The sequence below is a fragment of the Dermochelys coriacea genome, chromosome 3 (assembly GCF_009764565.3).
Source record: "Dermochelys coriacea isolate rDerCor1 chromosome 3, rDerCor1.pri.v4, whole genome shotgun sequence".
Taxonomy (NCBI): Eukaryota; Metazoa; Chordata; order Testudines; family Dermochelyidae; genus Dermochelys; species Dermochelys coriacea.
In genome coordinates, this window is record NC_050070.1 from 70,145,787 (window position 1) to 70,161,065 (window position 15,279).

Sequence of the window (15,279 nt, forward strand, 5' to 3'; positions counted from 1 at the left end):
CCCGCCCCAACTCCACCCCCTGCCTGCCCCATTGGACCCCTTCCCCAAATCCCTGCACTGGCCCCACTTCTTCCCCAAGTGCGCTGCGATCCCCCTCCTCCCCAGCTGCGCGAAAAAGCTGTTTTGCGGCACAAGCACTGGGAACTAGGGGGAAAAAGCGGGCACGTGATGCGCTCAGGGGAGGAGGCAGAGGCAGAGCGGAGGCAGAAGTGAGTTGGGCAGGGGGGCGGGGTGGGGAGCTGCTGGTGGGTGTAGAGCACCCACCAATTTTTCCCCTTGGGTGCTTCAGACCCGAAGTACCTATGGAGTCAGTGCCTATGCTCCCCAGGCCAGTCCTGTGAGTCCTACTCTCATCTCCATGTCTTTTTTTTTTTTTTTTTTTAAACAGAGAACACTGGTTCCCAGAATATGTAGCAGAACAACATGTGGGGGCAGAAACAGATCAAGCCCCACTGTCTCACATCTTCCTCCACCCCCCACAGTTCCACTGCCCCTGGACCAAGGACAATGGAGAGTCGGTAACCTGAATGGTTCCTGTTCAAATGAGAGCACCCTAGAACAATGGGCTGGCTGATGCCTAGAAGATCTAGTTTGATCCAGCTTGTCTGCAGGGACGGGGAGAGGAACTATGGAATTTCTGCAGCAGGCAAAAAAGGTTCAGGTCCACAAAGGTACCCAGGCTCCTAACTTCCATTTAAAAATGTAGAGGGATTCAGAGAGAGAGGGGCACATAAGGAACAGGCTTTAGGAGGGAGAAGGGACCAGGAACTGTAGGAGCAGTCAAAGCTGAAGGAAGCTGACTGCAGAGGTCAGAGAGACACACTGATTCGGAACAGAAGCCAGGAGCTGGAGAAGTGCATCCCAGCAGAAGTTACCAGGAACCTAGAAAAGACATAAACCTAAATTCTAAAGAATGCTCAGGAGTGGTGAGGAAATTTAGGCAGGGAATGGCAAAAGGGCTTTCTTATTTTATACGGATTGAAGTCAGGCTAACCAGCCCACAGCTAGGTCATTATGCTTGCCCTTTTTGAATCTTGGCACAACATTAGCACTTTTCCCTGGTCTTCCATTATTAAAAATTAACATCAGTGCCAGAGATCTCCTCAGCCAACTCCTTAGGACTCTTGTGTGCAAGTTAAGCAGGCCTGCTGATTTAAAAATGATTATCCCTCATAGATGTTTTTCAACATCCTCCTCAGTTACTAATGGACTAGAGGTACTTCATCATCCTCTCATGATACGAGTACATCATCCTGTATATTCAATGCACAGCAGAAATACTTATGAAATACTTCTGCCTTTCCTGCATCAGTCTTAACAATTTTAATATTTCCATCTAATAATGAGCCTGTACCATTGCTAGGATTTGTTTTGTTCCTAATATACTTTAAAACAAATCATTTTCATTTGTGAGGATCCATGGGTCCCCAGGCAACCTTCATATCCTGGTGTCGTACAGAAGCCCATGAGTAACTGGTGGGTTGAGTGGCTACTGGAACTCCAGACCCATCAAAGGCACCATGCACAGAAGTTCTGAGTGGAGGAGCGCCCGGCCCCACGACTGGTCCAGCTGTGCTATTTCAGTCAGAAGCTGGCACAGGAAGTTGTCCGTGCAATTGGGTGAATTCTAGGCTGGCTGACACACTGGACCCTGCCTTCTCACCTGACTCCTGAGCCCTGCTTTCCCGACTCATCTCTGGTTCCAGCTTCCCTACCTTGCTCCTGGTTCCTGCTTTTCTGACCTGTTCCTGGTTCTTGCCTGACTCTTGATTTGCCTCCCAACTCCAATTCTGACCCCTGGTTTGACTTCTGACTCTGATTCAGGCTCTGAGTCTTGGCTTGGGTTACTAACTTCCTATGCTGTCTCTTGCTCCAACCACTAGGTATGATTGCCTAAGCCCCAGTCATGATATTATTGTCCTTAGCCTGGCCAGCCATGCATTTTTCCCTAATGACCTTCACTTCCCTTATCAATTTTCCACACTTCATACCTTCCAATTGCTATTGATTGCTGTCTATTTTGCTTTTTCCCCCATTTGTTATATGTTGCTTTTTTATTCTAACTTTGGCCTTCACACTGCCACTGAACCAGGATGGGGCTTTTACCTACACTTGTCCTCTTTCTTGACTGTGGAATTGTATCTTTTTGGCAAGCTTGTAAAAACTCTTCTTTAGGAGCTACTAATTTTCGTTCCCCTTTTCCATCTAACATAGTCCTCCCTATTGATGTAACGCATAAGTTTCCTCAGATTTGGGAAATTAACCCTTTTGAAGCACAAAGCATATTATATATATAATGAGTTCCAGATCGGTTACCTTGTGTTGAGTGCAATACCTTTTGTGTTGAAAAATCATCTACAAGTTTTAGAAAATTGGATGTTTTACTACTGGCTGCATAAGATCTCTAGCATGTATCTCCCAAACTGAAGTCTCCCAACACAGCTTTCGGCAGAGTTAGGCTGAGTCAGTACTTGGATAGGAGAGCTCAAAAAACCCATAGATATTGCAAGAAGCAGTGATGATGATTTAGTACTGGCCCAAAGCCCCAGCATAGTGGAATGGGGCACTATGCAGCACAATGCAAAAAACCGAGCACTTGTCTACTTGCAATCATTAAAAATCCTATTGTATTATTCATAAGAGGTGCATTTACCTCATCCGATTAAGTGAGCTGTAGCTCATGAAAGATTATGCTCAAATAAATTTGTTAGTCTCGAAGGTGCCACAAGTACTCCTTTTCTTTTTGCGAATACAGACTAACACAGCTGCTACTCTGAAACCTGCCATTTACCTCAGTGTCCTTTGCAAATTCCAATACGGGTAAGTTGTATTCTGCCCACCTAAACACTGCACTTCAGTTTCAGATTGGATATGATGTTCTTAACTTTTGTGGACCACTGCTATGTCACGTTTAACCCCAGAACCTGTCAAGTTTAATCCCAGAAGGGGCTGCATTTCATTGGTAACTGAGATGATTAGTCAATGCAGTTTGAAATGCACTCAGGGATCCCTTGTGATAAAAAGTTCTATGTACAGGTAAGATACTCTTATCCTGAGTTCCTAGGCATGCTGATGAGGTGGTGTTCTCAGCACTGGGAGGGAAGGTCCCCCTTCAGGATTGAGTCTAAGCCCAGTGGAAGTCAATGGGAATCTTTCCACAGACTTTAAACCAGGCCTCCACATGATTAGCCCTCTATAAATCCCTTCTGGCACACAAAAAGAATGGTGTTTGTAGGCTCTATGAAGAGCTGATAGTCAGTCTTCCTGCACCACAACATGATCACAAACAAAGGCAATGCCTTTTAGAAAGGGAAGAAAGGAAGCAGGTGTATAAGGGGGGAAAATGGAGAAGACCTTTAGAGTTGCAAGGCAAGCAAGTTAAACAATATTGTACTTAAGAAGGAAAAAAAACATTTTACAGCCATCTTATTTTCATGCATGCTATCCATTCTCAAATGTTTAATGTAAATAAAATAGGACATCCCTACTGTTGTTATACAAGAATACATACCTATCACTACCCATGCATTTAGCATTCTCTTCAAGTAGCAACTATTTGGCAGGGATCCTTTTAAATTTTAAATTGTATTTGTGATTTACAAGCAAGAGAGCCTGCACTTTACATGGTGTCTTTCCAACAGTATGTTAAATCCCATCAGCCAAATTCACCACTGGCACAAGGGGTGCAACTCTAACAAAGGCAATGGGGTTCCACCCACTGACACTAGTGGTGAATTGGCATTATGTGTTTATTTTTCATTTTTATGTCATTGAAAAGGAAAAAGAAAAAAAAAGCACATACCACCACCAGGGGGAGGGAAAACAACTACTTCCAAGCTTTGAAATGATTTCCTTATACGTGTTTTCACCTAGTTCTCTTCATAATGCAGTGGATCAGAACAGGAACACATTTCATTGTTCTTCATCAGAAGAGATCAGAAGCTAACTACTGACACTGAAGTTGCACATACAAAAGCAGAGGCAGTCATGACATCCACAAAGTGGCTATATATCAGCCAATACCAAAGCATTCAGGTTCCATTCCACTGTGGACAGGTATAGCATCATGCAGGATACATGAAATCACACAATGCTCGAGTGCTCTACAATGCCCAGCCACAAATGGGTGGGATATGGCTGGAATTTCAGATTTAAATATGTACTTTCTTGCAGTTTTCAGGGAAGGAGGTAGAGAGGGTGTTATGATTTAATTTTCTGTATTAAATTATATATATTGCTATGTCCTTGTCACTTCTCCTGACCCAGAGTCATGCTACTAAACCCATCTAGATTTATATGTGTACTAAACATTATTCCCAATATACTTCTCCAGTGCACACTGCAGTAGTTTTTCTGGATTCACTGATGTGTGTGCAGTGAATGAATCTAAACAACGATACATATTCCACACAATGAATCTATAAAACTGAATGCAAAGTAAAAATCCTTAAGAAAAGTGGTTTCCATGCTTGAGGATTAATGAGAATGGCACTGGTGGTCTCAGGCTCATGAAATATAAATGTGTATAGGGCTTGGCTTTATTAGTAGCTTTGAGGGTTTGATGGCTGTAACTCTTGTCATTCCACAGACAGCTCTGCAAATAGAGGGGTCGGGGGTAGCGGATGCAAGTCAGATTAGTGCAGTCTGCTGAGTCATGACAGAAATTATTCCAGCCAGCGACTGTGATTTGCAAAGAACATTAATAGCTGATGCAGACATGAAAAGGGACTACCGCTTTAACGCCTATTACTCTCTGAGAGTTAACATTAGATATTCCTAATTCTGCTCTTTGGAGTACCAAAGGAAGAGGAGCTTTTGTAGTTGTCCATCACTGGCCAGTATCTCCCCAACTGAGGAACAAGGCATCATGCAGATTATTTTATCCTCACATTGTCTTTCCCCTTCCACATTTATACAGAACCCTTCCATTCCAAGCTCCCGAGGAGCTTCCTCCAAAGGCCAGTCAATGAATTCCTTAAAAATATTATATTCATATGTGTACACAGTGCACACACAGAGAAAGGAGGCACTGTAAGAGAATACTGTTTGTTTCTATAAAGATAAAAAGGAATAGTTATCTCCTTCAGCCATCAGGGTACTGTAATAGTTCACGTCCTGCATCCTGCCTTTGATTTTCTCCTGAACCCAATTCATCTATTCATCTTTTGTTGGCTAATTCCAAGCATTTTTTCCTCCGGCCGGCAGGCTGGCATGGATAACTAACAGCTGCCAGTATTTCTCGTTGCTATTGGTTAAGAAACACACTAAGGTTAGATGCCTGGTTCCATCCCACCCAAGGTGCTGAATGCATTAACTTTCCAGCATACTCAGCCTTTGGCAGCCTGAATCTCTCTCTCAGCCTGCATTTCTCCTTGGAAAGATTAACTACCCCAGGAGTGAGTCCATGAAAGTTAAAGAAACAGATGATAGATTTTAGAGGCTGGTCATCATGGAAAAATGGCAAATTTTACAATGGGCCCCAGGTTAAGGGCAAAAGCCTTTAAGAAGGCAAAGGCATTTATTACATAGTGTGAGCTATCTCCCTTCTAAACATCATTCTCCGAATAGTGAAAAACAGAAGAAAATGACATTTCTTTCTCTCTCCTGGTAGCATTTATTAGCTGTAGAAATGTCTATTTAACCACTCAGCATCACCTGTGGATTTTTTCCAACATTAAAGTCCACTTCAGGCAGTAGAGGCACTGGGAACCACAAGATCAAACAAATTCAAGGGAGGAAAAGGATACAGATAGAAAAATTAATTGAGAAGGAGAAAATCACTTATAATGCCAGTAGTACCTGTTGGTCAGTTGGTAGAGAGACAAACCTGCCATTCCAGGGTCTTGCATCTAACTCTTACAACTCAAAAATGCCAGAGAGAATTCTGTCGTGTTCAGAAAAGTTACCTAATACTCTTAATGGATTTGCCTTCTTGAGTTCCTAAAATTGTTCCAAACACTAAAATCTAAAAGAAAAGACAAAACTGAAAGCAGACCTGTGGATTCTGGCTTTGGTTATGTTAGCTTGGGATTCTTATTTTCTTGTGACAGTTGTTTTTAAATGCTTTCAGAGTTTTAGTGAAGTCTCAATTTTCAGGAAGCAAAGAGAAATGAGATATATAATCAATGCTTTTCTTCTGTTCAGCTTTTGGCTTCTAGACAGGGACTAAATGCCCCTGCACTTTTATTGGCAAAGCAAGGCAGGTAATAACAGTGAATAAGAAACCTATTCTTAGAAGTACTGGCTCTTTCTCAAGTAAAGTACCACTACAGCATGAATGACTCAATCATCTACTGAAGAGCTATTACTTGCAGTGATGAAGCAATGTTAATTGGATAATGGCCTGCTGCCAGCTAATATTGGCATGACCTACAATACCCCTGGCTGACAGCCACCTCTCTATCACACCTTATTTTTTGTAATCTGGATGGGAAGTGGAAGCCATTAAAAAAATCTCCCAAGTGATATTTAACTTCTTATCATGAATTAAAAGCTTAATTAAGTGCCTTGTTAAAGGAAGGAAGACCAGCTTCTGTGATTAAATAAAACCCAACAGTTAGGGATATGGATCAAATGAATAATTTTAGAAACTTAATATTTTCCAAGAAAAGAATTAATTAGGTTCACTTTTAACAAGAGCTGCTAGGATAAGAACCTAACAGAAAACTACTGAAAAATAGGACAGTAAAAATAAATGTACAATTTTTGGAGAACAAAAAAATCAAGTGAGAGTAAAACTTTTATAAAATTAACATTCATAGACGTGGTTCTTAATAATTCTACTTTGCAGCAATCTATGGATTTATTACATGCTCATTTTTCTAAGGGTTGTCTATATGCAAATTAACTAATGGTGTTATCTGAAATCAATTTAGTTGGACCAATGTAAAAGGCTGTGGGGATACTCTTGAGTTGATATAAATATAGCCTGTACTAATTTGGCTTAAGTTGGTTAGGAAAAGGTTTAAACTAAACCAAAATAAGCTACTCTTAAAGCAACGTAAGAGCATCTAACACAACGGTTTGCACTGGGCTTAAAAAACAATTTCAATTAAACCAGTTCCATTTTCTGTGGGTAGGCAAGATATGATATTTCAATATGGTAGAAATGAATGGATTTTTTAAAAAACACAAATGATTTTAAATCAGTCCATCTATTGTTTAAACTAGACAACCATTATAAATTTGAGAAGGGTCCAGATGACCTAATTCCAGCCTCTAAACAGAAAACAAATCTGCAACTTAGTCTTCAAAGGAAGATTTATTTTTTGGATAGTTAAAAATAAGCTTCTGTTTAAAAAAACAAAACCAAACAACCCAAGTCAGATGAGCGAAGTATTAACATTAGGTAAGTATGTTGGTAAACTGATTTTATGCTTTTCTGTACACCAGTGCCACATTTAAGCCTTCACTGGACATTAACTCCTATTTTTATGATTTCACATTTCTGACATTTCAAAGCACAAAGAGAACCTAAAACTTGATGCTTGTGTGGCTGGTTTAGAAATATTTTTGTTATATTCCAAGCGCTTCTTACCCTTTAGTAAGTTTTTGAGCCATCAGGCTATTTAAAAAGGATAACTTAAGGGTACTTTTGTTCTTGTGGTACCAACTATATCTCAAGGTAAATTAGCCTTTTCTAAAAACACCACAGCATTAAGTATTTACAGAAAACCTCTGAGTCTGAAAAGTTTCTTTGCCTAGGATACAGGTATTACCTAGTGAACTAGAAGGACTACATAATTATCATAATAAATGTGTAATTAAATGCTTTGTTGTATTTTCCTGACCCCTCTTGCAAAATTTGAAGGTTTTTTGATTCTGCTAAAGGAAGCAAGAAGCCCAGGCAGACATCTTTGATGATGACATACAGCTTCAAACATATAAAGTATAGGAGTCTATCAAAACAGCCAGATTAGAACAGCCAACAAAAGTAGAGAAATCTGCATATGCACCCTATAGTAACTGAGAAATTACTGTACTGTGATTATGCATATCCTTGTGCTCCAATTGGTTAAAAATAGTTGTTAGACAATTAAAGAATTTACATACATATATTTATTCAAATAAACCAGTGATTGAACAAATCAGACCTCTTAGCCTATCAGCACAGGGATTTACATATGTAAGAAACAAGTACCTATACCGTATCTCTGCTCTGACTGAAATAGAATTATCTCAGTCAATCTAAAAGAAGTAAAACCCTGTTGCCATGTAATAAATCTACGTCAATGGAAAACTAACACCATTTATCCCTTACATAGTACTTTATATTTTCAGACCACTGAAAAATATTAAAAGCCAGATTCTCTGCTGGTATAATTCCACTGACTTCAATGGAGTACGGTAGCAGAGAATTTAGTCCTAAATTGCTACAGCTGTTTTGCATTTTGCTTTTTTTTTTTTTTTTTTTTTTTAACAGTCTCATATTAACCTGAAAATAATGCTTATACTATTTATTTTAATGGTGATTGTACATAATAGAAATCATGTATGGCTGGAACGATGTTACTTATGTGGAAGGAATAGTCTTTATATTTTAACAGCAGTGTCATTAGTTATGTTTCATATTCTCTCTTTTTTAAAAAACTACCAAAAGTTGCTTTGCAATAAAGAGACTGTATATACCACTAAGTTAAATAGGTTTTTCGATAGTAATATTATTAACTAACATTGTGTAGAAACATAATGTAGGTACTAGTGTGTCCTATATGATATGAATGAAATCTTAAGGAAATGGCACTGCACTACAGTTTATTTACGATGAATTATTTTTTACCCCTTTTTATTTTTAGTTTGCAAAGTCACGTTGAAATTAATCGGGTACTTGCATCATCTATTTCAATCAAGCTGTGTGTAAATCAGCATAACCGGCAATAATACGGTATATAAATATAATGAATAGCAAGACTATTCTAATCTCTGACATGGTTTAAGTGACAACTGTACTGCTCAAGCTTTTTTGACTGCCTTAAAACACAAAGATGATGTACAACTAAACATGCTTTAAGGTCAATTTAAACCTTCAAAAGCCAAGAAATTTAGAGACAACCTGAAAAATATATTTTAAAGACAAGAGCTAAGAAGTTAGACACAAAATTATCTGAAGGAGCCAGAGGCAAAGGGGCATTCAATATATAACTGACTGAAGTTTACTGTTTTAGTTTCAGGACTCACAAAGTTACATTCACTGACTTCCACTGTTATTCACTAATTTGTACCATGATGTAACATCAAAGCTACAGTATTATTGTTGTTAATAATAGTTTTAATATCAACAATAAATGGTGCCTCAGTAGAGCCAGCCCACAGGGAATCAGGTACGTGGAAATTTTATGTAAATGACCTCATTTTAAAAATGTTATTTTAATTCCAATGGGTATAAAGTAATTAATGTTGAAACAATTTGTTAGTCTCCTATCAGACCCTAGAACACCATTTACCTACTGATCAGGTAGCTTCATGCTCCTCTGACACTCTATAGATAACATCTTTACTACCATTGCATGCCTGTACAAGAGAGCAAGAGGACATAGCAGCCCCAGTGCACCAGGTGAGTTACCTGGCATAGCGTATGTCCACCACAAAGCAGTGGGAAGCGAAGTATTTTGTGACTCTGATGTGTCCATGGGTTTCAGTCCAACACAACATATCCTCATGGCAAAGCCACAAGTAAGCCCTGTGTAGTTGTTAAGTCAGATTGATGCATGCTAGGGAATCGCAATGTAGTGGGAGCCAGCAGGTGTTATTTCATGGGAAACAACAACAAAAGGTAAGCTTTCCAATGAGTTCTGTCTTTAATGCCCTCTGTCCATTGCTATTTGGGCCATTCTGTATCTTTAACACCTACAAAATTATTTTCCGAAAGAATTTGTTCAGCACATTTTTTCAGCATAAATCACGTGGCTTGAGGCAGTAAAATATCATACTAGTGATGAAAAGAAGGAAAAGGAAACAATGCTCAGTGAGAAATACAGGGAAAGGAACAAGAACCAAAATATTCACTGCTGAAAAAGGGAGGGTGGCAATGAGACCCAAAATAATGTGACAATACAAATGATTTTTAAACAATAACCCACTTTCTGAGAGCCAAATGGCCCTTTTAAATTTCCTGTCTAGAAAACCAGAAGAATATCAGGGTCCACATAATGTACTGAATGGAGCTATAGCCATTAAGTGACCTCTGTTTGGGTACTACTCTTTCAGCAGTGGTGAGAAAAGGAAGCTCAAACATTTTAAAGCTTTGCTATAGTAACTGGTTTGAAATGTTGGCTGCTTTTTTCCAGCAGAGATGGTTCTGTGAATATGTTCATTCTTTAACTCTCAAGGGGCATCCAACAACTCTTAACCAACTAAAACAGAAAAAAGCAACAGTCATGCAGAGTCAGATCCTAGAATCTGTGCTACATTTGGATTTATCTTTTAAGACCTTGAGGGGTTAGCTGACTAGTAGCGAGTACACCATTACTGTAAGATGGGTTTGTTTTTATAACAGAGGAATAATGACATACTGTACCTCCTCTGGCAGACTGACAACCAGGTCATTTTCCGTCTGCCCAACCAGCGCCTGCAAGAAGTATTCACTGCAAGCAGCCAGCACAGCCCGGTGGGCTCGAAACTCTTTCCCCTCCACAATCAAAGTCACATCACAGAGAATATCCTGCTTCCGCTGGTCATTTAGGCACAGGAGGATATTGGTACAATGGACTGTTGACTCATACACATACATGGGGGATTCAGTCTTCTCATCCACAGACATTCCGTTCACACCCTAAAATAGAAATAGCAACAATAAGGAGAGATATTGCTGAAGAGTTATTACAGCGATCACAATTTTAACAGCAAGAGCGAGATAACATCATAATTTGCGTCCTGCAAGATCTAGGCAGCAAACTGCCGTACTGCTGATCAGCACATTAATTCTTAGTCTGAACAAAGAACTCAGGAAAATTACTTGGAAAGACGTTTACATTACAAGCCTTTATTCTACCCCACTTTGTAGGCTCCGCCCACCCGATAAAAAAATCAAACTAGACTTCAGACTAATCCACAAAATGCCTACAAATAAAAGACTACAAATAAATACTTAATTCTTTAATTGTTTAAGTAATTACACATAAAACTTTGGAAAATTATAGGAAAAATAAAAATATGAGAATATTGGGTCTTCCAGAGACAGCAGGTTTTGACCCTTGTCCTTCTGTTGTGTTATGGCAAGAAGCTTGACATTTAAGTTGAGATGTATACATTCAGGTGGGCAGTTCTTTTGGAATTTACACTGAAAACCCAGGCTTAACTGAGAAGGAGCCGGGAGCTGTATGTGACCGAAAGAAACCACCTAACTATGATGATCTCATTTCTTATGGTCTCAATAAGAAAGCTAGTTATTTTTAAAGCTCAATGGGGGGGATGTGAAAGATTTTTTAGAGAATTTAGAATTAATTTATTACCAGGTGTGGCTGAAGCAATGCAAATTCATTCGCTGTTTAAGACATTTATGGAGAAAGCAAGAGTAGTTTCTATTTCTTATCTTTCCAAATTAAGAATCCAAGGTCCTAGTCTTTCAAGCTCATGTGTGGGAGGAATTCTGAGCCAGGGCAAAGCCACAGTGAAGTCATTGAGGGGGCTTGTCTTCACTACTAGGATAAGTCGACCGAAGTTATGCTACTCCAGCTACATGAATAACATAGCTGGAGTAGACGCAGCTTAGGTTGACTTACTGTGGTGTCTTCACTGCACTACATCCATGGGAGATGCTCTCCAGTCGACTTACCTTACTCTTCTGGGGGAGTTGTAGTCCACCGGAGAGCGCTCTGCCGTCAATTTACCAGGTCTTCATTAGACCGGCTAAATCAACACCCGCTGCATCAATTGCAGCAGTGTCAATCTCCCCAGTAGCAAAGACAAGACCAAGATATTATATGGGTGCAGAAGAGTTTGCCCCTATCTAGAAATTTGTAGAACCATGGGTTAAATAATTTCTTTTTTGCTGACTATGCATTTATATGATGCACAATATCCACTGCAAGATTAAAAAGAAAAGGAGTACTTGTGGCACCTTAGAGACTAACAAATTTATTAGAGCATAAGCTTTCGTGAGCTACAGCTCACTTCATTGAAAGCTTATGCTCTAATAAATTTGTTAGTCTCTAAGGTGCCACAAGTACTCCTTTTCTTTTTGCGAATACAGACTAACACGGCTGCTACTCTGAAACCTGTCACTGCAAGATTGAGAACAGGGAGATTTCTTATCTGTTCCTGACATACAACTCCCTGTATATTTTAACAAAATTATTTTTTCTTCACTTACTTTCATCATCATCACTTGAGGGACCCCATGTGTATCTGAATAATTAAAACAACTTATTCCCCACCCTTCCATATCTTTATGGAGAGTTCTGTTTGTCTCTAAGGTGCCACAAGTACTCCTTTTCTTTTTGCGAATACAGACTAACACGGCTGCTACTCTGAAACCTGTTTAGTACTGAAGTAAATCTTATTGTTTGCTTTGCTTTCTTGTTAATTTTTGTGGCAAGAAAAACAATGGAAATGTATTCTATGCTATAGTTAGCCTTGGCAGGCAGAATTTAATTTTAATTTTTTGATAATTTCAATGGATAATATTGATCTTTATTGTTAAGCATTTTTTTAGATTATCAAATTAACTTTCCACAGTCGCAGGAAATCATGGGGGATAGGGAGGATCCAGACAACAATAATTTACTGACAGACATACAGATTCAAAAAGTTAAAGCTTTATAACCAATACAACACACATTGTCAATATCACATATCAAAATACACAAAGTATATATCCTTAAATCAAACTCTAATAAGTTCTCAAGAAGCAATTTTTTTTTTTTTTTTTTACTTTGCCTATCTGTAAATTTCAATCATCACTGATGGAAATCTTGTTGTTGTGGTTGGTTTGTGTGTGTACAGTGAAATCAACATTTAATGACAAAAATCTAATCCTTCCAAGCCTACCTATCATGGAAGATTCAGAGTCTTTACAGGTAATGATTACAAACCAATTGTTGATACAATATAGTTTACATTACAAATACCTGAATCTCTGGTAGGAAACTGATGCAAAATTCCTCATTTGTTAAAAGCAGGTCTTTTAGACAATTTTTACTTCAATTATAGTTTTGTGGGCACTTGTACTTGGTAAACTCAATTCAGTGCTAATTCTGTTGCTCCAGATTGAAATCTGTGTATTTTTCCTAACAATCATCATGTGCAAAAGATCCTATACATTCAAAAATCTAGCAGGAAAAGGCTTCAGAATGGACCTGTTTTCTACACGTAATAGTATACTCACCTTTTCAATCAAAGAATATTCCTCAACTCAACTAATTTTAGGAATTCATAAATTCCAAGTTCAGAAGAGATCATTGTGATAATCTACTCTGATCCTCCTGTATAACACAGGCCCTAGAACTTCCCCAAAGTAATTTCAAGACCATATACATAGATGATATTCTGTCTGATTAGGGACAGCAGCAATGGATTAATAAAAATAAAGTTTTAGACTTCTGTAAAGCAGAGAGACCATGATTGAGATCTTGCTTCAATACAGACATCCAGATTGTTGACTCTGGAATCTCAGAACTACTGTGGGAATTCCTAACGAAATGCTTATGACTATTTTACACTTACTGATGAAGGCCAAGATTTTCAACAGTAGGTGCATAAGGTTAAACTCCTAAATAAGTGGCTTGATTTTCAGAAGTGCTAACTATCAGTCATCTCCCTCTCATTTGATTGTGTCTTTTTATAGGCATACACACAACTATCTATCTACAGTTGAGGGGTGTCATTTTGGTTTTCTGCAGTTTTACTTTTTGTTATGGGTTAGTGTTCTTAAATTGAGAAAATTTACACTCAAATTCTCATGAAGTGAGATTAATAATCAGAAATGATTGCAATCATTTTATTAGGATTATGGTAATGTAAAAGAGAAAATGATACTTAGCTCAGCCCACTCACAGCTTTCTGTATAACTGATCTTAGATGCTAATGATAATGTAAAATAATGTTTTAAGTGGTCACTCTTAAGTGGGGTGTGAAATGTAAGATTTTACAAGAAAAATCTAGTGGGAAAATCTGAAAGTTGCAAATGACAATTAAATGGAGAATGCATATTTTTTCAGGCAAATCTCATGTCTGTAATGTCTGAGATGATTCTGAAACTGTACAAGAAACTTGAAACCTGGCAGATAAAAAGAATCAACTATATTTTCAGTATTTTTTTTTTTAAAAAAAAAGACACTTTGCCTTAAGTTGCAATCCATTTAGCATAGTAATAGCACAATAAGCAAATATTTGTGTGAATCAAACACTGAATTCTTTGGTTACTAGTTAGTAATTTCCTTCTTTAACTATTGCTCTTATCAATTTTTTAAAAAAACATTTATTATAAAGCTAGTTGAATGGTGAGAACATCACCATGCGTTTCCCCACTGGTTACTGAGCAAGCTTTTAACGGATAGGAAAAGTGTTGGCCTATGGAGGTCCCTGATTTGAATGTGACCTGTACTGATTGTCACCACCAGCCATTTCCACTGCAGCCAGTGGCTAGTAGGTGAAAAGAATTTGGGGTCTAAGCATAGTTTTGTGTACCCCAGACAGTTATTTGTTGCCATGTGCTATAGCAGTGGAAGTGGAGGGTCCAGGCAGCCTTTCTATACCAAACCACCATTTTGGAGAGGGGAGGCAGAAAAGGCTCTTATTAATTCAAGTATTGTGTGAGAGCATCATCTGGCCCATATGAAGACAAAGATGACTATTTACTCAATGATGCGCACGCATTAGGTCAGGGATATGACAGTGAGAGAGACAGACACTCTAAACCAGGGGTTCTCAAACTTCATTGCACCGCAACCCCCTTCTGATAACAAAAATTACTTCACCACCCCAGGAACGGGGACCAAAACCTGAGCCCTCCTAAGCCCTGTCAAAGCCCCGAGCCCCACAGCTCCAGGCTGGGGGGGCCAAAGTTGAAGCTCAAGGGTTTCAGCTCTATGCAGTGAGCCTGCAACCTGAGTCCTGCCACCCAGGGCTGAAGCTCTTGGTCTTTGGCTTCGGCCCTGGGTAGTGGGCTCGGGCTTCAATCTCGGGCCTCAGCAATCTAAATCAGCCCTGGTGATCCCATTCAAAGGAGGTAGCGACCCACAGTTTGAGAACCGCTGCTCTAAACACATCTGCCGTAATATGCCAGAAAAGGTTCATCGGGTGTTGCCTCAATTTGACTACAACATTCAATTTTAGCATGAA

General features: G+C 39.0%; 1 protein-coding gene across 4 annotated transcripts in view; it reads right to left on the reverse strand.

Annotated features, from left to right (window-relative positions):
- BACH2 (BTB domain and CNC homolog 2) overlaps positions 1–15,279 on the reverse strand; it is a 276,014-nt gene that overhangs the window by 61,474 nt on the left and 199,261 nt on the right. For 3 of the 4 annotated variants that reach the window (XM_038394078.2, XM_038394080.2, XM_038394083.2), the window contains one exon: positions 10,517–10,771. In XM_038394078.2, the coding sequence (XP_038250006.1) occupies positions 10,517–10,759 (243 nt within the window). In that variant the 5' untranslated portion in view covers positions 10,760–10,771. Of the gene's footprint in view, positions 1–10,516; positions 10,772–15,279 lie in introns of those variants that run through there. The other variant, XM_043510659.1, reaches the window with a different exon arrangement.